Below are 23399 nucleotides of genomic sequence, written 5' to 3' on the forward strand. Positions count from 1 at the left end.
ACAACATGGCTCAGGGTACAGAGTATTGGGTTGCATAATTCACTGTGTTTAACTTTTTCCTCTCACAACAGCGGGGTATGTTAAGGCAAGCTGCAAACAATCAGAAAAATGTTTGGGGCAGCTAACGAGTCGTTGCAACATGGTCATGTTGCAAACCCTCGAACGGAACATCACTCATGTTGCAAAGCACCGGATCGCTGAAGCAGTCAGAACAAACGATCGTCATGAGCAGGATCCAACGGCTCTGGAGCTAGCCGATCCAATCCACACACCAGCAATGACACTGGTCTTTCAGGAAAACAACTCACATTTATATATCAACCCTGTGCGATAGCGGAAAACGTCTTACCTCTCTCGAGGGACGTGGTTCATGTTATATGGAGAGGGGGACGCGACCCCAACGATCGGTACAGGAGGGCGATCAGAAGATCGTTACAGAGAGGGAATCTCGGATGAGATTACTTGGAGAAGGAGGAAGGAGATAGAGATGGTTACAATTGTAATATGTTTAAACTAACAACCAAGATCTATCTCTATCCCTAGTACCAGCCGAACACCTTCTCCTGGATCGTGATGTAACGTTGTCTAACAAACCCAACCAGCATTTGATCTTCAAGTTATTTTTCTAAAGAAAAAGGATAACAGATGAATCATCAGCCTCGTCTGGCGCCACTTCTGTCTCCACCTTAAGAATGGAGAAATAAAAACAAAAGAGTCTCTTATTTCCTTCCCGAGAATAATCATTGTTTCTCGTGAATCAAACTAGAACAAAAGAAAACGAACAAATGTAGTTGTGTTTAGTTGTTAAAAAGTCGATTTCAACAAGCACAACCTATTCTGAACAGACCAAATAACATGCATGACAAACATCACTGAAAGCGACACCCACACATGAGTGAAAATGGATAAATCTGACCTTTTTCTGAAACTTTAGCCTAGAATGAACCTGATATATATATATATATATATATATATATATATATATATATATATATATATATATATATATATATATTCACAAAATGACTCATTTGCATGACGTCCAAGGCAGGGGCGTCGCCATGCTACTAGATAGCATGATGCTAGATTTATTCATTTTCACAAGTCGAGGATAGAAATTGGAGACCCTCGATTGCTCGGGCACTGTTGTCAGTACGATCATCGTTGTCTCCTCTTGTCTTCAAAATATCAAACATACTTCCTACACAATAGAATAAAATGAAATGGAACAGAATGTACTTCGAAACATCTCTACGCGGAATTTCACCAGACTTGGATCCTTTGGATCTAGGTGAGCGGCTTTACGCATCTTTGAGTTAGGGTCGAGATATTCCTCTTCACCCCACTCCTTAAAGATGGTGGTGTTGCGGGTAGGCAGGACTGTTGACGGTGAAAGACCGTTCATGCGTTTTTTTTGCGGCAACAACAAAGTTGTGGACAAACCATTCTTTGATGGTTTGTGTTCCTTCCCCGATCTAGCCATGTTCTCTACGTGATCGTTGTGAACTATGAACCTGACGAAAGTTTACTTCAACAGATGTCTCCGCTATGTGTTTCCTTTCTTCGGAAGGTTTCTACAACGACGACTTCTTCTCTGTGACATTGGTTCAGTTGGACCTTAGCATAACGACTTCTCGGCCACAGAATGCAATGTCAGGCTGCAGAGCGGCAGCATTGTGAAGCGGCATGTCTTTGGCTCATGATGGAGATTGACTTTGTTTGTGGCCATGAGCCCCTAATTGTAATTTTTCATGTTTTTGGGTCGAAAGTATTTTAATAAATATCATCTACACTTATCGTGATTTGTTTTTTGAAAAAGAAAGTTTCCTCTCTAACTTCATTTAACTAAAACCACAATGTCTTACAAGCTACCGGCAGAAAGTAAAGAAACATATTATCTTTATATTACAGACCAAATAGGATTATTGGATCGGTCTTCCCATCAACATCGCGTGACTGCCACTTGTGATCTAAGACACGTGACATTTTGAACCACATGTTCGCCAACAGACCGGAATCGTGACTAATCCTCGTGATCAAACTGAAATAAATAAAAGGAAATCAGATCTGTCCATTCGCTCAACGATCATTTTCCAAGGGCCACGAGGCGGTTCCGAAGGGATCAAGAAAGGTCTGGCCTAGACATGACTGAAAGGAGCAGAACATGGTGTTAATTGTTGATTGTTGAGAACCAGCATAGCATTTGTCACAAGATTTTGAAGCTATTGTCAGCAGTAACAGATCAATTAACTTTGCACCTACTTCCTCCGTTCTTAAATATTTGTCTTTCTAGAGATTTCAACAAGTGACTACATATGAAGTAAAATGAGTGAATCTACACTCTAAAATATGTCTATATATATCCGTATATGATAGTCCATTTAAAATCTTAAAAAAAAACAAATATTTAGGAACGGATGGAGTACATCACAGTCATTTATACACCGGCGACGCATCATGTTCCAAGTACCAACCAATACCGGGAAGTTTCTAAATTCTGACAAGACACGATAAACCGAGTGTGCCGGACCAGCATTATCAGTTAATTTGTTGGGATAAGTATATTTTTCGTCCCTCAACTTTACCGATAGTTTAGAAATGGTCCCTCAACTACAAAACCAGGAAAACCTAGTCCCTTAATTGTTGAAACCGGATATTTTTTGTCCCTCAAACGACTTCAGGTGGTTTTGTGCTGATGTGGCATGGTTTTGACTTTTGACCACTGACCTCGCCACATCGTCGTCCAGCTCACTTTTGTCTTCTTCTCCTCTCTCTCTCTCTCTATGCACAGGGAAGCACCTCACCACACGTCTGCTCCGCTGCCTCCGGCAACCGTGGCCTCACCTTTGTACTCGTCCACCTCTTCCTTCGCTGCTAATGATACATCCATACGCAACTTGATCGATCCTCCTGCCAAGTAAATTGATTTGGCCTCGGCCGGAAACGCCCAAGTCTCACGCACATACACACAAACCAGTCGGCTAGAAACACAACGTACAAAATCTGGCTATGTTTGCTAAAGGTTCGTCTCGAGCCTTGCTGGTTTGTGGATTCTTAACGACTGTTGTTTACAGGGGATCCCCTAGCTCACTGCCGCGCTGGTTCTGAGCCTGACAAATGCTCCCGCTGCTGCCCCGTCGGCCCCCAGCTAACTCCCGCTTTGGTTCCAAGCCTGATCCCTGACGATATCCTCTCGCTCCCGCTCCTGCCCCGCTCGGCCGACGGCAGCGGCAACAGGTCCGGCGAGCCGTGCAGCCGTGCTGAGACCGCTGGTGCCGCACCGTGTGGAGCCCGAGATGGCATGTGCATGGCGCCCTTCGTGATGTGCGACCCTGTTTCCCTGTGAATGTGCCGGCGCTGCCGTCCGAGGGCGTGGGCAGTGGCACATGGCCACCGTGCACTACTTTGACAACTAGGGAGTGGAACGCGCCGTCACAACGGTGTACGACCAGCAGCAGGCACTCGTAGCCGCCGCTAGCTTCCGTGTGGAGACGCCCTGAGGCCAGGCCCATGGTAACCATGTGTCATCGGATTCTTCTCCGGCCTGGGTGAGAGAAAGAGAGAAGATAGAAGAGGAAGATGAAGATGAGTTGGACCATGATGTGGCGAGTGCAGTGGTCAAAACCATGCCACGTCAGCACAAAACCACCTGAATCCGTTTGAGGGACGAAAAATATCCGGTTTCAACAATTGAGGGACTAGATTTTTCTGGTTTTGTAGTTGAGGGACCATTTTTATACCATCGGTAAAGTTGAGGGACGAAAAATATACTTATCCCTAATTTGTTTGGGGTAAAAAGCCGGCCTTTTCCCAATGAAAACATCGGTCGTTCAGAAAACAAGATTCATCTGGCAACAAATATTTCATCTTCAAACCATTTTTAAAAAAACAAAATATCGGATCGCACGTAGCCGCTACTTTTTGCTGGCATTTTGTTGGGTTTTTACTTGACTTTTGCACTATGGCTTATCATTTTTTCCTTATATATAATAAACACCAATATATGAGATTGCCATGCGGTTCACTTTCGATTTGGATGTTCCGAGCGGAGCAAGGTAACATCCCTTTCCCCCCACGAGTATTTAACCAAAAACTACCACAATTCACGGAACCGTGACGAAAAACTACCACTTTACGATTTTGTCCCGAAAACTACCACTTTTTTCCTAATCCGTGGTAAAAACTACCAAGTCGCGAAATCGCTCGCTTAGCCCGTGCTAAGCACAAATCTGACCGCTTGGGCCCACCTGTCAGCATCAATCTTCTTCCTCCTCTCTCTCTCTCATTTCCACGAACACCTTAAGTGCACTCCGCCGCTCTGCCCCCGCCGGCCGGCGAGTCCCACCGGAAGCTTGATGGAGGGCAGCGCCACCGTGCAGAAGGCCGCCGAGAGTGCCGTTCGGGAGGTAGTCGTAGAAGAGGAGTCGCGTCCGGCGGTTGGACGCCCATCCCAGCAACCGGACGATGTTGCGGTGTCGCACCCGGGGCAGCACGCTGATCTCGCACGCGAACGCCTCCACGGACGCCTCGTCGCATGACTGGAATTTCTTGACGGCGACCGTGACGCCGGACGACGGGATGTTAGCACGGTACACCGCGCCGGACCACCCGTGGCCGATCACGTTCGCCGGAGTGAGGCTGCGAGCCACATCGGCCACGCCGATGTCCAGCTTCTGGTACAGCGTCACGTCCCACGGCGGCGACATCTCGGAGTCCTTGTCCTCGCTAGCACGCTCGCCGCGCCGGCGCCACCCGAACAGGACGAGCACCGCGGCCACCAGGAGGACGATGAGGGCGGTGAGCAGGACAGCCATCGCGACACGAGCGGCGCGGCGTGCCTCGAGCTCACGGTCGCCTGCACCACCAGAGCACCGCGAGAGGCACAGTGCCTGGTTGCCCTCGACGTCGCTGGTCGGAAGCTTCGCGAAGAACGCCGTCTCCGGAAGCCGGCCGGAGAAGCCGTTGAAGGAGACGTTGAGCGCCACGAGGTTCTGTAGCGCAGACAAAGCCTGGAGATCGCCGGAGAGCTGGTTGTGTGACACGTCGAGCACCCCAAGCCTCACGAGCCCTGCGAACTCCGCTGGCATCGAGCCGGAGAAGCTGTTGCAGCTGAGGTTAAGGGCGATCTCCAATCCCGGAATCTGGCCGATGCTCCCCGGAATGTGACCGGACAGCGAGTTGCCGCCGACGTCGAGGAGCTGGAGGCGGGAGCACGAGCCAATCTCCGGTGGCATCGCTCCGGACAGCCGGTTGCCACTGAGAATGAGCTTTGTCAACGAAGTGAGCAGGCCGATGTCGGACGGGAGCGCGCCAGAGATGGCATTGTAGGAGAGGTCAAGGTACTGGAGCGAGAGCAATTCCTTGAAGAGCCCTGACGGCAGCACGCCGGCGATGGCATTGTCGTGGAGGTCGACGAACGTGAGGTTCCGGCATCCTGATAACTCTGTGGGGAGAGCACCGGACAGCCGGTTGGAGCCCAGGTCCAGGAAGCTGAGGCTCCCAAGCATGCCAATTTCCGGTGGTATCGCGCCGGCGATGTGGTTGCCGCTTGCCCGGAACCGGTCGAGGGACGTGCAATTGCCAATCTCCGCGGGAAACTGGCCAGAGAGTTCGTTGTTGATGAGGAGCAGCTTGGACAGTCGTGGAAGCTGGACTCCGGCACGGGCAGCGCGCCGAGCTCCGGCGGGATCGGGCCCGTCAGGGTGCGCCAGCACGGGCAGCGCGCCGAGCTTGGCGGAGGGCAGCGCAGGTGGTGGGACTCGCCGGCCGGCGGGGGCAGAGCGGCGGAGTGCACTTAAGGTGTTCGTGGAAATGAGAGAGAGAGAGGAGGAAGAAGATTGATGCTGACAGATGGGCCCAAGCGGTCAGATTTGTGCTTAGCACGGGCTAAGCGAGCGATTTCGCGACTTGGTAGTTTTTTACTACGGATTAGGAAAAAAGTGGTAGTTTTCGGGACAAAATCGTAAAGTGGTAGTTTTTCGTCACGGTTCCGTGAATTGTGGTAGTTTTTGGTTAAATACTCCTTTCCCACACATCACCGAAAGGGACTGGCGCGTGAATGTTGTTCGAGTCATACAATTGGACCAAGTCGAGGATGGAAGCAGCGCGTACGGGTTGGAATTGGAGACGGCTCTGCTGTCAGTGTGATCATGCTTCCTCTTCTGGTTTACATCCTCCTTATCTCCTGTCCTGTCGTCTTCAAAGACAAGGAGTCGTCGTGATCTTCTCCACTCATGATCGACCTTGAAGCCCACACCCTCTTGTCACGCTGCTCTGGACGTACCAAAACACACAGTAAAACTCATGTTCAGTTGGAGATACGGCGATTGTTTCACCAGCATAGCATTAGAGCATCTCCAACAGGCGCGGCAAAAGGCGCGCCCGCGCAGTAAAATTAGGTTTTAGCGCGCGATGACTGGTTCCGCACGCTCCAGCGGTGGCGGAAACTTACCACGCGCGGGAGAAAGCGGCATGCTACGCGGTAGATTTAGCACACCGCTTCGCGCACGCCTATAAAATCCCGCGCTCGTCACGCGCACAGCACACAGCCACGCGCCCTCCCCTCGCCGCCTCGCCTCTTCGTCGCTTCGCCGCTTTTCCGCCACCACCGCGCCGCCGGGGTTCTTCGGGCTAGCTTCAAGAGGAATTCAAAAGCCCTCCCTCTTTCTCAAGGATGTGGCCTGAGAAACTAAAAGACACAGTAAACGAAAGCTCGATCGTGTTCAGTCCCGAGTCTGATGATTTCAGTCAGTGTAAACCCAACACCAGTAGAAACAAGCACACCATGCCCAACAACAAAGCAGACCAGTACGTACTACTATCTTCTCAACATATCGCCATGACCAGGGTGGTTCTCAACTGATAATACTAGGGGCTGCATCATGTGATCATCTGATTTTCATCAAACAAGCATACATACATACATACATATATCAAATGATATCGTGTGCATATAAAGGAACAGCGCAAGGACTGCGCACACTACATGTCTGAAGAAATTGTGGAAGAAGACGGAAGCGCATTAACAGGAAGCGGAAGGAACTGAAAGTACTGTATGAGAAGGCCAACTCTAAAGATAACACACAACGCATAAAAAAGGTGTCCAGCGAGTTGGATGAGCTACTAGTCAGAGAAGAACTTATGTGGAAACAACGATCACGAGCGACTTGGATAAAAGAAGGTGATCAGAACACAAGATATTTCCACAAAAAAGCCACTTGGCGGCAAAAGAAAAACCAAATAAGAAAGTTGAAGAATGAGGAGGGAACCTGGATTGAAAAGAAGACTGAACTGAATGCTATGGCAACAGACTTCTTTAAAAAACTGTATACAAAAGATGAAGAGGTTGTTCCAATTGAATTGATTGAGCTGCTACCCCGATCAGTCCAAGATGATATGAACATAAAACTCACAGGAAAATTTTCAGAGAAAGAAGTGAGCGATGCCCTGTTTCAGATAGGCCCTCTAAAAGCACCGGGCCAAGACGGTTTTCCGGCTCGGTTCTTCCAGCGAAACTGGAGTATAGTCAAGAAGGATGTTATAGAAGCGGTTCTGAATTTTTTTGAGGATGGCATCATGCCTGAAGGTATCAATGACACGGTCATTGTACTCATCCCGAAAGGAAGGAATCCACAAAGTCTCAAGGACTTCAGGCCAATCAGTCTATGTAACGTAATCTACAAGGTCATATCCAAGTGTTTGGTCAACCGACTCCGCCCCTACCTAGATGAGTTAATCTCAGAAACCCAAAGTGCCTTCCTTCCGGGTAGGCTGATTACTGATAATGCTATCATCGCATTCGAATGTTTCCACAAGATTCAACATAGCAAAAACCCACACAATACCCACTGTGCATATAAGTTGGATCTTGCAAAGGCCTATGATAGAGTGGATTGGAACTACCTGCGAGGTGCTCTGGAGAAGATTGGTTTCAGTCCGGTTTGGATTAATTGGGTGATGAAATGTGTAACTTCAGTGAGATTCTCAGTGAGAATGAATGGGGAAGTTCTTGAACCATTCACACCTTCGAAGGGGCTTAGACAGGGTGACCCCTTGAGCCCTTACCTATTCCTCTTTGTGGCGGACGGACTAGCAAATATCTTCAAGAAAGCAGTGTTGGGAGGAAGTATTACACCGGTGAAAGTTGCACGCAACAGCCCTAGAATTTCAAACCTGTTGTTTGCGCATGATAGCCTTGTCTTCTTCAAGGCTACTACTGAGCAAGCTTTTGCAGTGAAGGATGCATTGGCATTGTTTCAGAGATGTACAGGGCAGCTTCTAAGCAATAGCAAATGCTCCATCTTATTCAGTGAACATTGCCCACCAGAAGTGCAAAAGGAAATTAAAAATATATTAGCTATTGACACATCAACCTTTGAGAGCAAATACCTTGGGCTACCTACACCAGAAGGAAGAATGAAAGATGTTAACTTCCAACCGATCATGGACAGATTTATGAAGAGATGTATCGACTGGGATGGAAGATTCATGTCGTTTGCGGCGAAAGAAGTCCACGTCAAATCCATAGTGCAAGCCCTTCCGGTCTTCACAATGGGAGTATTCAAACTCTCAGTCGGCTTCTGTGACAAATACGAGCGACTAATTAGAGAATTCTGGTGGGGTGAGGAGGAAGGGCGTAGGAAAGTCCACTGGACGGCATGGGACCAACTGGTGAAACCAAAAAGGGCAGGAGGAATAGGCTTTCGTGACATGCAAATTTTTAATCAAGCAATTCTAGCAAGACAGGGATGGAGGTTGCTACAACGCCCTGAGAGCCTGTGTGCGAGGGTATTAAAATCAAAATATTACCCAAATGGGGAACTCCTCAACACATCCTTTGCTTCAGACGCCTCTCAAGCATGGAAAGGTATTGAGCACGGACTGGAGCTCCTCAAAAAAGGTCTAATCTGGAGAGTTGGTAATGGAAGAAGGATTCAGATCCAAAGGGATCAATGGATACCCAGGAAAAGCGGATTGAAAGTGGCCACTTTCAAGAGACGGTCACGTTTGAGATGGGTTAACCAGCTCCTAACCTCTGACGGCAATGAATGGAATGTTAACCTTGTGAAGGATCTGTTCTATGGGTTTGATGCGGAAGAAATATGCAAAATTAAACTACCCAACACCAGTGCTGAGGATTGTGTGGCCTGGCATAGTGAGAAAAATGGTATATTCACTGTCCGGAGTGCATACAAACTGGGATTCCAGCTCAAACAGCTAGTGGGGGCTAATGCATCAAGTTCAGTATGCGAAGCCGACAACAGAAGTATTTGGGACTTAATTTGGAAATCCAAATGCCCTGAGAAAATTCGTATTTTTGGGTGGCGTGTCGCAACTGAAACTTTGGCCACCAAGAAAAACAAATGGAAAAGAACACCGGAGATTGACAACATTTGTAATATCTGTGGAAAGGAAACAGAGGACGAGTACCATGCTACGGTCGCATGCACCAAGGCCAGGGCGCTCCGCATGGAGATGAGACAGGTCTGGGACCTGCCGGCAGAAGAGAAGTTCAAATATACAGGGGTGAATTGGCTACAACTGCTGCTGGACACATGCAGTATGGACATACGGCAGAAAATCATGCTCGTGCTGTGGCGTGCATGGTGGCTACGTGAGGACTGTGTTCATGCAAAAGGAAGAGCGACGATTGGGGCTTCAGTCCAATTCTTAGTTAAATACCACAATGAGCTGGGCGTTGCATACATGGGCAACAACGATCCAGAGGCAAATATGCAGGCCTCCAATATAGATGTAGACCCATGCTGTAGTCAGGCTCTAGCTGCAAGAGTTAAAGGGAAACAGCCGATCTTCCCTGGGATTACTGCTCCCCTGGCTGACAGTTCAATCACAAACAGAAGCAACAACCCCAATCAGGCCACAGCCTCAGATAACGCTGCTGAGACTGAGTGGTGGCTGCCGCCAGACAGCGGGACCTGAAAATTAAACAGCGACGCATCATTCCTAATTAGTACTTGAGAGATTTATGCAGGCATTGTTGTCAGAGATTGCAATGGACGTGTTGCCCTGTCCATCTGTAAAAAACTGACTCCATGCAACTCATCTGAGGAAGCTGAAATGGCCGCCATTCTCTACGGTCTAGCAGAAATAAGGAAGCGCTACTGGGGAAAGCTATGTATCGAGACGGACTGTGCAAATGCAGCCACACTGCTGAAGAGCAAAGATGCTAATCTCTCCTCACTATTCCCTTTGATTACTGACGTGAGATACCTTATGCATAGTTTTGAAGAGGTGTCGGTCATCACAGTCAAACGGAACAGGAACAAATTGGCTCATGAAATGGCCGCATATGCAAGGAGGACAGGGGATGTTATGTGTGTAGCAGATGTTCCACATGACCTACGAGAGGTTCTAGCAAACGAGCATAACCTCTGCTGCCCAGTTTTGCTTGTTTTTACGACAGCATCTTCCTTCTCTTTATAGTTGAAGAAAGAAAGAAAGCTGCAAATAAATACAGGCTCGACACTGTCGATACCAAACAGGCAAACAACATCTCAGGCAATTTTCCTCATCTGTTCCGGGTCCTTTGTTGGCATCATCTGGACAACTATCACAGACAATGCATCCGAATTCGTCAAGAATATGCCTTTTTTTTTCTTTTTTCGAAAAGGGGGTTTACCCCGGCCTCTGTATCAGAACAATCTATTGGTCCCATATAAATATTGGTGCAGACATGTCTCAAGGTGTCAACAAATCAGAGCTTCACGATACCCCGGTGGAGCTGGTTATGCTGATCTTGCGGGTCTACACGACTGTCCCCGCCCCCATCCAATCAAGGTGTCCAAAGAAAGCCATATACGCCAGTCTCTGTTTTCCTTCGAAGGAGAAGCCCTAGACTCACCAATGGATAGATCAAAGAGGAGTGATCACAGGTAGAACGGTGACTTCGCGCCAAGACAACTAGGGCCACCGCCTGGCCGGTTATTTTGGGAGCCATGAGATCCCAAGATCAACCATCTCTCCTTATCTTGATGCCCACGTCCGGCAAAATGAGGAGGCCACCACCCCCATGTTCGGGGCCGCCAACCCGGTGCCCAACTGATGCGGGTAGAGCCGCTGGCCTTCGTCAAAACGGTACATATCGAGCCCTCCTGGCCAAAATGTGCGCAGATTGAGCCTAACCGCCGCGCCGCCGCTGTCGTCCGACTGCTGCCGGCCTCCTGTTGCCGACCGCCTACCGCCGACGCGCAACCGGCGCCGTCGCCACGCATCACCGCGGTTGTAGGAGCGAGGGCGGGCGCCTCCTGCACACCCCTTGCCGCAACCGTCAGGAGCCCTGCCGCCGGCACGCCACGCGGGCTTTGCCTGGCGATGCCTCGAGCCGCGGCGGAGGGATGATGTGGGAAGCAGGGCTTGAGGGAGCCGGCGGTCTCCTCAATGCGGTGCGGCGCCACCGCACGGAGGAGGTCGTTGCCTCGTGGGGTGGTTAGGTCGTGGGTACAACTTTGGAATATATGACGAATAACCGGAGCATGCATCTGCCGGAAGGACTCGACTGTGGTGTCAAATACCAATACCAGTTTGCTTTGCTGCACCGGATACCAATGGAGGCTAGCGCAACTCTGATGTTGTTCCCCGCCCCACCTTCCCCCAATGTACCTTGGTGGCTAATCAGAGCCCAACAGGGGGGTTTTCTGCGTATGGCGGGGGCGATCAAGCAGGCGACCGCAGGCGCCCTGCCATCATCGGCCGGGGATCGCCGGCAAGTCGGCGGCCGGTTTTGGGCTCTGGCAGAGTCCGATGAGGACGACGTGGACGAGGATGGGGACTCGCCGGCGGCCTCTCCGGCGTCTCCGACCCCTTCCGATCTCATCTGTGAGTTTTTCAATTCCGGGTACGACGAAGATGAAGTGACAACGACGGTCGACGAAGTCCTGCCACCCGATGATCCGGCCAGACTAGGGCTTCATGCGGGAGAGAAGAAGGAGATGATCCGTCGCGTCGTGCATCGGAGAACGGCGGCGACGGCGATCCAGCCATGGAAGGGTCCTTTGCCTAAGGTAAGTCTACCAAATTTGACGCTTTTCGACATGTTTCCGCCGGATTCGTGGATCACTGTTACGAGGAGGAAGAATGCGCGCCGGGCTAGGCCTTGTGCGGCGCTGATGGGACCGCGGCTGCGACGCCGGCAATGCCTGCCGGCGATCCAGATCGCCGCTGCTTGGAACGAGCGTTTGAATTCACTTTTGTGACGAAGTGGGCTGGTGTTGGCTGAGGCTCCGCTTTCTGTTGTTGGGCCGGGGAGAGTTGGGAATGTGGCCCAGACTTGTCCGGTACCTAGCGACTTGGAGTGCGACGCCGTATGCAAATCGATCGCTACGTCGACGCCGGGAGCTCCTATTGAGCGCTGCAGGCGCCGTTTCATGCCCCTGGCGCTTGCACGGACACGAAATGGGCCGGCCCAGCAACCTGCTGAAAAGCAAACGGCGAAGAAAACATTTCAGGGAGAAGTGGGACTCGAAACCGGGAGCTTCTATACGGCGCTGCAGGCGCCCGTTCGCGCTCCTGGCGCCTGCAGCGTCCGATGCTGGGCCAGCCCACGAAACGTACAGTCCAGCGACCGCAAAAAGCTCGCTAAAAAATTGCTCACAGTCCACGCTAAAAAAACATCTAAAAAACGTTTTTCTCTCTAGATCGAACTCGCGACCTCAAAGCCATGTTGGAGTTTAGCCAACCGGTACACCTGATGGCTGCTAGTGATTCACTTCAACGGGACTTTATTCAAGAACCACCGTAGCAGCGCTACTTATCTCGCTTAGTTTTTTGAACTATTTGAAAACATTGATGAAGAACGTGAATGTACGGAAAAAAATATTAAAAAATTGGATATTTGAAGAACATGCATAAAAAAGTTGGCCAATGTAAAAAAGGTTCACGAATTCAAAAACAAAAGTTCATGAAATGGAAAAAAGTGCAAAAATTTTGTAGAAAAAGTTCACAACAATGAAAACGACCATGAGTTTCAAAAAAGTTCATAAAATTTTAAAAAAGTTCATCTGATTTGAAATGGAGTTCATCGGATTTGAAAATTCTTCATCAATTTTAAAAAAAGTTCAGCGAATTTGAAAAAAAGTTCACTGGATTTGGAAAAGTTCATCAACTTTTCAAGAAAGTTCATCGGATTTAAAAAATAGTTCATCAAATTTGAATTTTTTTAATCAAATTTGCATAAAGTTCATCGAATTTAAAAAAAGTTCATCAGGTTTGAGAAAAGTTCATCAAATTGGAAAATAGTTCTTCGTATTAGAAAAAGTGTCATTAAAATTGAAAAAAAGTTCACCGAATTTGTAAAAAAAATTATCATTTGTTAAAATAGTTCACTAAAAATAGGAAAAAGTTCATTGATTTTGAAAACAAAAACACCATCGATTTGAAAGAAGTTCACGCATTTAAGAAAAGAGAAAAAGGAAAAAAAATTGATGAGGGAATAAACTAAGAAGAAGAGAGAAAAAACAAAAAACGAAAGTAAAAAAAAACGAGAAAAAGAAAAAAAGAGGAAGGCAAGGAATGAAAGACGTTAAAAGTTGAATTTTATCAGATCCTGTTTCCTGGCGCGGTGATTGTGCGAACGAACCTGTTCCAGGGAGGTCTCTGGTTCGATTCTGAGTGAGCGCACCAATTTTTTGCGTACGCTAAGAATATACTGTAATGGGCCGGCCAAGCGCGGGGTGCTGCAGGCGTCCGTTTGTAAATTTGCCTATAACGGGCGCCTGCAGCGCTAAATAGGAAATGCCCTCGAAACCCCGACGCCCAGGTCAACGCCACATGTGCTAACCATTGCACCAACGCCAGGTTCTTGTTTACATTAGGAAAACCGTTCTCTTTGACCTTTCAATCAGTACAAACATTAAACATATACTATTATATACCCGCTATAAATTATATTTGAATAAAGAAAACATAAATGTGAAAACGCATTCACATAAACCATGAATTCAGAAGAAAAGTTCACAAAAATGGAAAAACTTTGTGAATTTGAAAAAAGTTTATTGATTTTTTTAAAAAGTTCACCAAATATGAAAAAAGTTCACTGAATTTGAAAAAAGTTCATCGAAATTGAAAAGAGTACATTGAATTTGAAAACGTTCATCAAATTTCAGAAAAATCCCATTGAATTTTAAAAAAAGTTCATGAATTTATTGAATACTTCGTAAATTTAGAAAAAAAAAAGTTCATGAATTTGAAAAAAGGTTCATCGGATTTAAAAAGATTTCATCAAACTGAAAAAAGTTCATTGGATTTGAAAAAAAAGTTCATGAAATTTGAAAAAAAGTTCATCGATTTTGTTTTTAAAATACGTTCATCAAAATGTTAAAAAGTTCATTCATTTTCATAAATAAGTTAATCGAGTTTGAAAAAAAGTTCATCAAACTTTGAAAAAAGTTCATCGAGTTAAATAAAAAGTTCATGAATTAGGAAAAAAATATCATCTATTTGTAAACATTTCACGCATTTAAGAAAAAAGGAAACAGGAAACAAAAAGAAGAAAGGAAAAAAAACGCAGAAAACATATATGGTATTTCCTGTATGTATAAAAGAATGGAAAGGAGGTTTGTATCCATCAATCAAGGTGGTGGCGTAGTGGTTAGTCTCAGGTTAGCCATCAAAGCAGAGATCCTTGGTTCGATTCTTGGCTGCGCAATTGCTCTCCTTTTTTTGAGTTTCAGAACAGGGGGGGGGGGAATGGTACTTGGGCCGAGCCCAGCTAGTGCCGCTGCAGGCGCCGGTTATAGCTGTTGCGGTTTGCAGAAAACAGCTATAACCGGCGCCTGCAGCGCCAAATAGGAAATGCCGTCGACGTCTTCCTTGCCGGGGGCTAGGGTTTTCCAGCGAAGGAAGCCGCATCTTCGTTCTTGCGGTTTTGGGCGTGCTAAACGGATTCTTCCCCTAGGGGCCATGGCTGGCCGGGGAGCGGGTTTGCCGCCGGGGAAGAGGCCTGCTGCTCCGACCGGGGCGGGGTGGAGCGCCTCTACCCGAGGCTCAGCAGCCATTGCAGGGTTCAGCGCGGCGGCCTGCTGTGGGACGGGGCGGTCCGGCTCCTGGTTCTCTCCCGCTGGCACTTGGACCGGCTGTCGCTGCTGCTGCGGGGCGGGGTGGTGCACCGCGGCCGCCTCCACCGGGGATCCAGGGTGTGACGCCCTGTCATCATCCTCGGCCGGCTCCACCGCCTCATTACATCACGCGGCCGGTGCAGAATCGGTCTGGGCCGGTGCAGACGCTTGCACCGCCGCCACCTCATAACGCGGGTGCTGGAGGTGCTTCTGAAATGCCCCGGGGTCAATGGAGAGATGATGGTTATAATGCATATGAGGATGGCCAACACCGTGATTCCTCATCGACGGGTGGTGGCCGTGGATATGCCTAGCAGAATGATGGCTCGGCGGAGAGACCTTTTCTCGGTCCTCCGGGTGGCTTTGTTGAGGGGGCGTCTAACCCGGGTTATCGGCAGCGTGGTGGTTTCCGCGGGCATCGTGGTGGTTGAGGTGGTGGAGGTGGTCGGTTCCGTCAACGGCAGCCTCCTCCACCTGTTGTCATTGAGCAGACGGCCACCACCGGGGCCGCTGAGGTGACGGTGCTGTCCGGTCAGGATATGGATGCGGTGACGGCGCTCGCTAATGCTGAGATACCTGGGAATGAGACCATGGTGCCAGTGTCAGTGGAGGCGACAGACAGAGCTGATTCGGACAGAGCGTCCAAGTGGACGCGCAAGAAGGAGAAAATGTTGTGCTATCGTTGTGGAGAGAAGGGTCATTTTATAGCTGAATGTGTGGCTGAACTTTGTGATACCTGTGGCAAGCCGACACATGACATGGGGGAATGTCCGATTTTGCGTGATCAGATACCGTCTCTCATGATGTATGGTGTGTATTGTGCTGAGCTCACGTTCTTTGAGTCTCCTAGAGCGATGGAGATTCCTGAGGAGACCCAGAGTCTGACCACTGGGGTTGTCAAAGTCACCAAAGGAGAGGTCTCTGAGACCCAGATTGTGTAGAGGCTGAAGGAGTTAGACCCAGGTGACTTTCAGTGGGAGCTCCTTAGACTCGACGCAAAAATGTTTAGGGTGGAGTTCCCTTCGGTTCAGGATCTGCAGAGACTTCTGAGTTTTGGATGTGCAAAGTGCCATGTACAGAATGTATCCTCGAGTTCCATGAGTGGAAGAAGGTCGAACCTCAGGGTAAGCCTCTTACTCAGGTTTGGCTGCGTTTCTTCGGGGCTCCCTCGAAGCCCATGCAGGATGCGAGGGTCGTGGCTAGCTTGGGTATTATGGTGGGGAAAACTGAGAGAGTGGATATGGCATTTACTAGAGCTCAGGGATAGCCCAACTGCTGGTGAGTGTTCTGGATATCGAGTTCGTGCCTGATGTGGTCAAGTGGACATATCGAGGCCAGATTTATAACCTTGTGATTGAGTTTGAGGATGAGGACTTGTTTGCCGAGGCTGCCATTGGGACTGATGTTGACATGCACGAGGGAGATGATAGCTCGGGTGCTAAGGAGGCACCGGTCGATGATGCTGGACGAGAGTTGTCCAATGGACCGGAGCCCGTTTCTCAGACGTCCGGGGATGGGTCGCCACCACCTTCTTCGGTGCCTATGACGTCTCTGAGATTTGGGTCGTTCGAGCCTGCTTCTGCGCCTCCGAGACTTTGGAGTGACCGGATGGAGTCATACGAGGTTTTTGAGCACACGTTACCTACCTTGGATTTTGAGGATGATGTGAGTCCCGTTCTGGAGGAGGAGTCTAGGCAGGTGGCCACTCCCTCTCCTGCTCAGCACGCGGTTTTGGTGGTGGAGGTCTTACCTTCGGGAGGGGGTCCGGGGCAGGTGGCCACAGCACCCTCTTCTCCTCTCGCGGTGCCGGAGCTGCAGGTGGCGGCTCCGCCTTCTGGAGGGGGCTCAGGGCAGGTGGCCTCGGCACCCTCTTCCACTGGGGCGTCTAGGGTGGCCGCCCCTCCTGTGGCGCCGGCGAGCCCCTCTTGCCTGAGTGCCGGGGTGGGTGGGGAGTACGGTCAGGAGGCCCATGCACTCCCCTCCCCCGGTCCGTCTCCGACTCTTTGCCGTGGAGCGCGACCGGCGTTGGCGGCACCGTGGAGCGCCCCACTGTCAGGCTTTCCCGCGGTTTCATCGATGGAGGCCGACCGGCTGCATGTTAGGGGTGAGGTGGGAGGCCCCACCCCGAGCAGGGTCACTCGAGAGGAAGTTATTGCGTTTGGAGGGATTCCGGATCCGGTCTCTGTGGGGTGACGATTGAGTTGCCACCTCCAAGATAATCCGGAGGTTGACGACATACAACAGCAGTGCGCCATGAGGGCGGCCAAGCTTCGTGACATTGAGGTCACTTCTGGTATGTCGGTTAATACCACTAATTCCATTCTGCATTTTTCTAATGATGAGATTATTGATAATGCAAACTAATTAGGAGTTTCACTAGGTAGTAATGATAGTGAAATTTCAAATTCCTTCAGTGACATCCTGGATTTAGAGGCGGGGCGGGCTTTAGAGATGATTCGCAACTTAGCAGCAGTTAAACCCATGAATGATTCCGATATTGATGCTTTGTGGGTCAGGGTGCTTGATAATTTTTGTGCGGATCTTGTTCCACCCCTCCCTGAGTCTGAGGAGGAGGAGGACACATCTGAGACTGTTGTGGTTAGATCCACTGAACCTGGTTGTGAGGACCGGCTAGAGGGTCAGAACAAACCAAAACGCAAGTGGAAGCAAAAGATTTACCCGGCTTCGGCAGTGCGTAGGAGTGCTAGGATCCGTACGGCTAAAAAATTTCATGACGAAATATGAAAGGAATCTTTTGGAATAGTAGAGGTCTGTAAGACTTGGCTAAAAGAAAGTTTCTTGCAGAGGCGTCTATCGAGCATAGGCTAGATTTTATCGCATTGTCGGAAACTGGTAGAGATAATTTTTCTCCATAGTTTCTCAATACTTTATCGGGAGGTATTGATTTTGGTTGGCATTGTCTGCCACCGAGAGGAAGATTGGGTGGGATCTTACTCGGAGTTAGATGCAATTCGCTCGAAGTCCGAAGTGTGGTGATGGGAAATTTTGCAGTTAAGTTTCGGGTGCGGTCGAAGGACGATGGGTTTAATTGGGCTCTGGTGGCGGTATATGGTGCCGCACAGCCCGAACTCAAACCTGAGTTTTTGGCTGATCTGGTTCGGATTTATGGCTCTGAGCAGCTTCCAATCCTGGTGGGGGTGATTTCAACATTATTCGAAGCGGGAGGAGAAGAACAATGATCATTTCGATGGAAGATGGTCGTTTATGTCTAATACTACCATTGAAAGCTTGGATCTGAGAGAGATAGAGCTTTCGGGAAGAAAATTCACCTGGGCTAACGTGTTGCCAAATCCGACATTTGAAAAGCTGGATTGAGTACTAGCTAGCGTCGAATGGGAACAGAAGTTTCCCTTCGTAACGGTTCAGGCACTTTCCCGTGGTATTTATGACCACACGCCTTTATTTGTAGACTCTGGTGAGGCTACCCACTTGGGAAACAAAAACTCGTTTTTGTTCGAGCTGGCTTGGTTTGAACGAGACGGCTTCTTTGATCTCGTAGCCAGGGAATGGGCTAAGGATGTAGGAGGCAAGACTACGCTTGAGCGTTGGCAGAATAAGATTAGGCACTTGAGAAGTTTCCTACGTGGGTGGGCTAAGCATCTTAGTGGGATTTACAAGGTCGAAAAGGAAAGGCTCATGACCCTTATTCAGTCCCTAGATGTAAAAGCAGAATCCATGGTTCTACCGGCCTCGGAGCTTCATGCCAAGCTTGACGCGGAGATGAGATTGAAAGAGCTTCTCCGTGAAGAGGAATTAAAGTGGGCGCTGCGGGCCAAGGTCCGACATGTTGTCCAAGGGGACGCGAACACTCAATTCTTTCACATGATTGCCAATGGCAAACACAGAAACAAGAGGATCTTTCAGCTTGAACAAGATGAAGGAACGATTTTAGGACAGGAGAACCTAAACCTTTACATAACCGAGTATTACAAGCAATTGTTTGGGCCTCCAGAGGATAATTATGTGTCTTTGGATGAGTCTAGGATTGAGGATGTTCCTCAACTTACTGCTGTTGAGAATGATATTTTGGTTGCTCCTTTTTCTGAGAAAGAGGTGTTTGAGGCCATCTCGCAGATGAAAAATAATAAGGCTCCCGGCCCGGATGGTTTTCCGACGGAGTTCTATAAGAAGTGCTGGCATATTATTAAGGGGGATTTGTTGCCGTTGTTCCATGATTTATTCTCTGGACAACTTCAGCTATTTCAACTGAATTATGAAACAATAACCCTGCTTCCTAAGAAAACAGAGGCTGTCAGAATTGAGCAATTCAAGCCCATCTGTCTTCTTAATGTTAGTTTCAAAAATTTTACCAAGGTCGGGACTACTAGGCTCACACAGATTGCGCATTCTGTGGTGCAGTATTCCCAAACTGCTTTCATGCCGGACAGAAACATCCTAGAAGGGGTTGTGGTCATTCATGAAACGCTCCACGAGATTCACACGAAAAAACTAGATGGAGTTGTTTTCAAGGTGGATTTCGAGAAAGCGTACTATAAAAGTCAAATGGCATTTCCTTCAACATGCCTTATGCATGAAGGGTTTTGATGAAGCCTGGCGACGCCAGGTAGAATCTTTCACGCAAAAAGGGAGTGTTGGAATTAAAGTGAATGATGACATAGGTCATTATTTCCAGACACACAAGGGCCTGAGACAAGGTGATCCAATGTCTCCTATTTTGTTCAACATTGTAGTTGACATGTTGGCAATTTTGATAGGTAGGGAAAAGGAGGTTGGTTAGGTGGGTGGCTTGGTGCCTCATCTAGTTGATGGAGGTGTGTCTATCCTACAGTACGCAGATGATACGATCATCTTTATGGAGCACGACTTGGCAAAAGCGAGAAATATGAAGCTCGTGTTATGCTTATTTGAACAATTGACCGGTTTAAAGATTAACTTTGATAAAAGCGAGTTGTTCTGTTTTGGTAGAGCCAATGAGGAACAAGAGGCTTATAGGCAATTGTTTGGATGCGAATCGGGGACATTACCTTTCACGTACTTAGGTATACCCATTCACCATCTAAGCTGACAAACAGAGAATGGAAGAGTATTGAGGATCGATTTGAGAAGAAACTGAGTTACTGGAAGGGCAAACTCATGTCTTACGGAGGCCTATTGATTCTTATTAATTCGGTGCTCATGAGTATGCCTATGTTTCTCTTGTCTTTCTTCGAAGTCCCAGTTGGTGTTAGGAAAAGGCTGGACTTCTATCGATCCAGATTCTTCTGGCAGAGCGATGAACTAAAAAGAAAATATAAACTCGCCAAATGGGATATCATCTATCGACCAAAGGACCGGGGGGCCTTGGCATTGACAATCTTGAAGTCAAGAATAGATGTCTTCTCAGTAAGTGGTTGTATAAGTTATCAGTTGAGACTGATGCCACGTGGGCGCAGATTCTCCGTAGTAAGTATCTGCAGTCCAAAACTTTGTCTCAGGTGACAGTGAGACTGACTCACCTTTTTGGAAGGGGCTCATGAGAGTCAAAGCAGCCTTTTTTAGTAGGACAAAGTTTATAATCGGTGATGGCACTACCACGCGCTTCTGGGAGGATACTTGGCTTGGAGAGACGCCACTGGTGCTTCAGTATACGTCCATGTATAGTATTGTTTAACGATGTGATGCTTATGTTGCAACGATACTGCAGTCTATCCTCCTTAATATTAATTTTAGGAGAACGCTTGTTGGCAACCGGTGGGAAGCGTGGCTTCATTTAGTGAGTAGACTGATGGAGGTTCAGCTATCTCATCAGCCCGATCAGTTGTGCTGGAAGCTTACTAGGTCTGGAGAGTTCACAGTTAAATCGATGTATATCGATGTCATCAACTCTAGCGCCATTCCTACTTCCAAATATGTTTAAAAAGTCAAAGTTCCTTTGAAAATTAAAGTGTTTATGTGGTTTGTACATAAACAAGTCATATTAACAAAGGATAACTTGGTAAAATGCAACTGGACAAGATCTACTAGGTGTAGTTTTTGTGATCGGGATAAAACTATCAAACATCTTTTTTTTGATTGGCCGTTGGCCAAAGTGTTGTGGCAGATGGTGCACATTGCCTTTAACATTACTCATTCGAATTCTGTCAGTACGTTATTTGGAACGTGGCTTGTTGGGATAGAGTCCGAAACAGCTAGACACATTCGCGTAGGAGTATGTGCTTTGTTGTGGGCAATTTGGAACTGTAGAAATGGTTTGGCTTTTAACAGAACAACAAATATTCATGTTTTGCAGGTTTTATTCCGAGCCACTGCGCTGATCCATATGTGGTCGTTACTCACTCCGACGGAGGCCAGGGAGCGTTTGGTTACTGGATCTATCCGGTGGGAGATGGTAGCACGGGATATCTTCAACCGGTTTGGATGGCGGTCATGTAATAGGATAGGCGATTAGTTTTCCTATCTTTGTTATGCCAGCCGGTTGTGGCCTCTTGGCTTTTGTGTTTTTAGCGTTGTGGCTCTTTGTGAGCTTGCCGTTACTTTGTTTCAGACTGTAAGACTTTGTTGAATCTATTTGCTTATTTATAAAAATGGCCATATGCATCGTTTTGATGCAGAGGCCGGGGAATTCCCTTTTTGAAAATAAAAATCAGAGCCCAACACAAAGACATATCAGGAAATTTTAATTTTAAGCAGCCAACTGCGCAGCAGCAACGGTACTCGCCGGTAGGTCGGTGCGGGTAGATGCCTAGTACACTAAAGCCCAACAGTTGGTGGAGGGGAGCACCCTGATGCGTGGTTGGGTTGCAGATGGAGAAGCAACCGGTAATGGTATGCTGTCGTTGAAACGCCAAGGAGTCGCGTGCACCGCGAAGCGGCGCAGGCGGCGCTCTCGGTCGGCCTGTCGCTTCAATGTCGGAGCACCAGTGAGATGTCGCATCGCTCTGAGCCACCAGTGCTTTGGAGCAGCACTGCACGCTTCGAGCAGGAAAGGGTGTGGGCAATGAAGGATTTTTGGGCGGGCCCAGGCGTGGCAGCAGTCCGGACACCCGCAAAGCTCCCCCTCCCCCAGTTTCTTGTCCGTTTGTGGGAAAAATCACGTTGCGAACCGGTCAGCGGACTGATACATGCCCATGTTGGATGGCAAAACACGTTCGGACCGTATGATTCTGACGGTTTAAGGGCCAGCGTTGGAGAAGATGCCCTAAGGCTATTTATTTTGTTGTCGCGGCTCATTTCCTTTGTTGCCATCATCTGGTCATCTATTCTCTTCGAATGGTGGGAGAGGACCAACATGACGAACCCAACAAGCGAGCTATGACCTTTCCCACTATGCTTGCCTCGTGGACAATTTGGAATGAGAGAAACGCTAGGGTGTTCCGGCACAAGAGCGCGCCGCCTCCAAGCCTTCTCCAACTTGTAACCGTTGAGGCAAAGCTTTGGGTAACCGCCAGCGCTAAGAAACTAGGAAAAATTGTAATAAGCGAGTAATTGTCAGGCCGTGTTGGGTGTTGGGTCAGGTCTTGTAACACTCCAAAAACCTTTATCCTTCTCATTTAATAGATGAAGCAAATCTTTTGCCTCCGTTTTAAAAAATATATATTTACAGATGAATCACCTTATCCTGAAAGCTATCATCTGATCATCTTGAGGATTAACTTGAGAGGAATCGAACAATACAGCAAAGCCCGGTCTCGGGCTCTGCTGTCAGCACGATGTCACTATGATCTTGGTGACTCCTCTTCACAAAAAAATGTGGACGATATGGCAACACTATTTGGATTTCTCACAGCTTGGAGCCGTTGTAGGTGGAACTGATCGCTACTAACTAGTGACAAGTTCAGTAAGCACCTCCTCACTGCGCCCTCTAGTCTTGAAAATATCGAACATTAGACTAAAGAAAAAGATGATAATAAGATCAGGCATGCGGTTAGCAAACTCAAAATTCATTTTATTATCAATGACGGTTCAGTTGAGACTTGAGAGTGATAGTCATTGAGAAATATTCAGTTGGACTCATGGTTGAATCTATCTGTGTAGCGTTATCCGAGTCACTAAAAAGCACTTGAAAATTCTGAAAGAGCGTAGTCCAAGAATCTAAAACTCGTGCTAAACTCAAAATATGACGATTTCAGTGTAACCGAACACGAGTACAAGTACACCATGCCCAACAGGCATTGGATGGTTTTTCCCCTCCTTTCTTTTTTGGCCTCTCCTCTGTATGGCGATAAAATTGACCCAAACGCTTTAGCTCCAAAAGGCTAAATTCTGGAAGCTAAACGAGCGACCTCGGCCCAGCTACACCAAAACATATATCTGAAGTTTGCCCTTTTATTTTTATATAGGGATTGATACTAATTTGGCTTGCACTGG

General features: G+C 48.1%; 1 protein-coding gene across 1 annotated transcript; it reads right to left on the bottom strand.

The window, feature by feature from the left end:
- Nucleotides 1–3087: 3087 nt before the first annotated feature.
- LOC119310643 (LRR receptor-like serine/threonine-protein kinase) lies at nucleotides 3088–6473 on the bottom strand. Its single transcript, XM_037586318.1, has 4 exons — nucleotides 6452–6473; nucleotides 6171–6273; nucleotides 4346–5793; nucleotides 3088–3269 (listed from the first exon to the last, which is right to left on the bottom strand). Exons 1-4 carry the CDS (start codon nucleotides 6471–6473, stop codon nucleotides 3088–3090), a joined length of 1755 nt encoding a protein of 584 aa, XP_037442215.1.
- Between the last annotated feature and the right edge of the window lie 16926 nt (nucleotides 6474–23399).

This window comes from Triticum dicoccoides, chromosome 5B, assembly GCF_002162155.2.
Source record: "Triticum dicoccoides isolate Atlit2015 ecotype Zavitan chromosome 5B, WEW_v2.0, whole genome shotgun sequence".
NCBI classification, from domain to species: Eukaryota; Viridiplantae; Streptophyta; class Magnoliopsida; order Poales; family Poaceae; genus Triticum; species Triticum dicoccoides.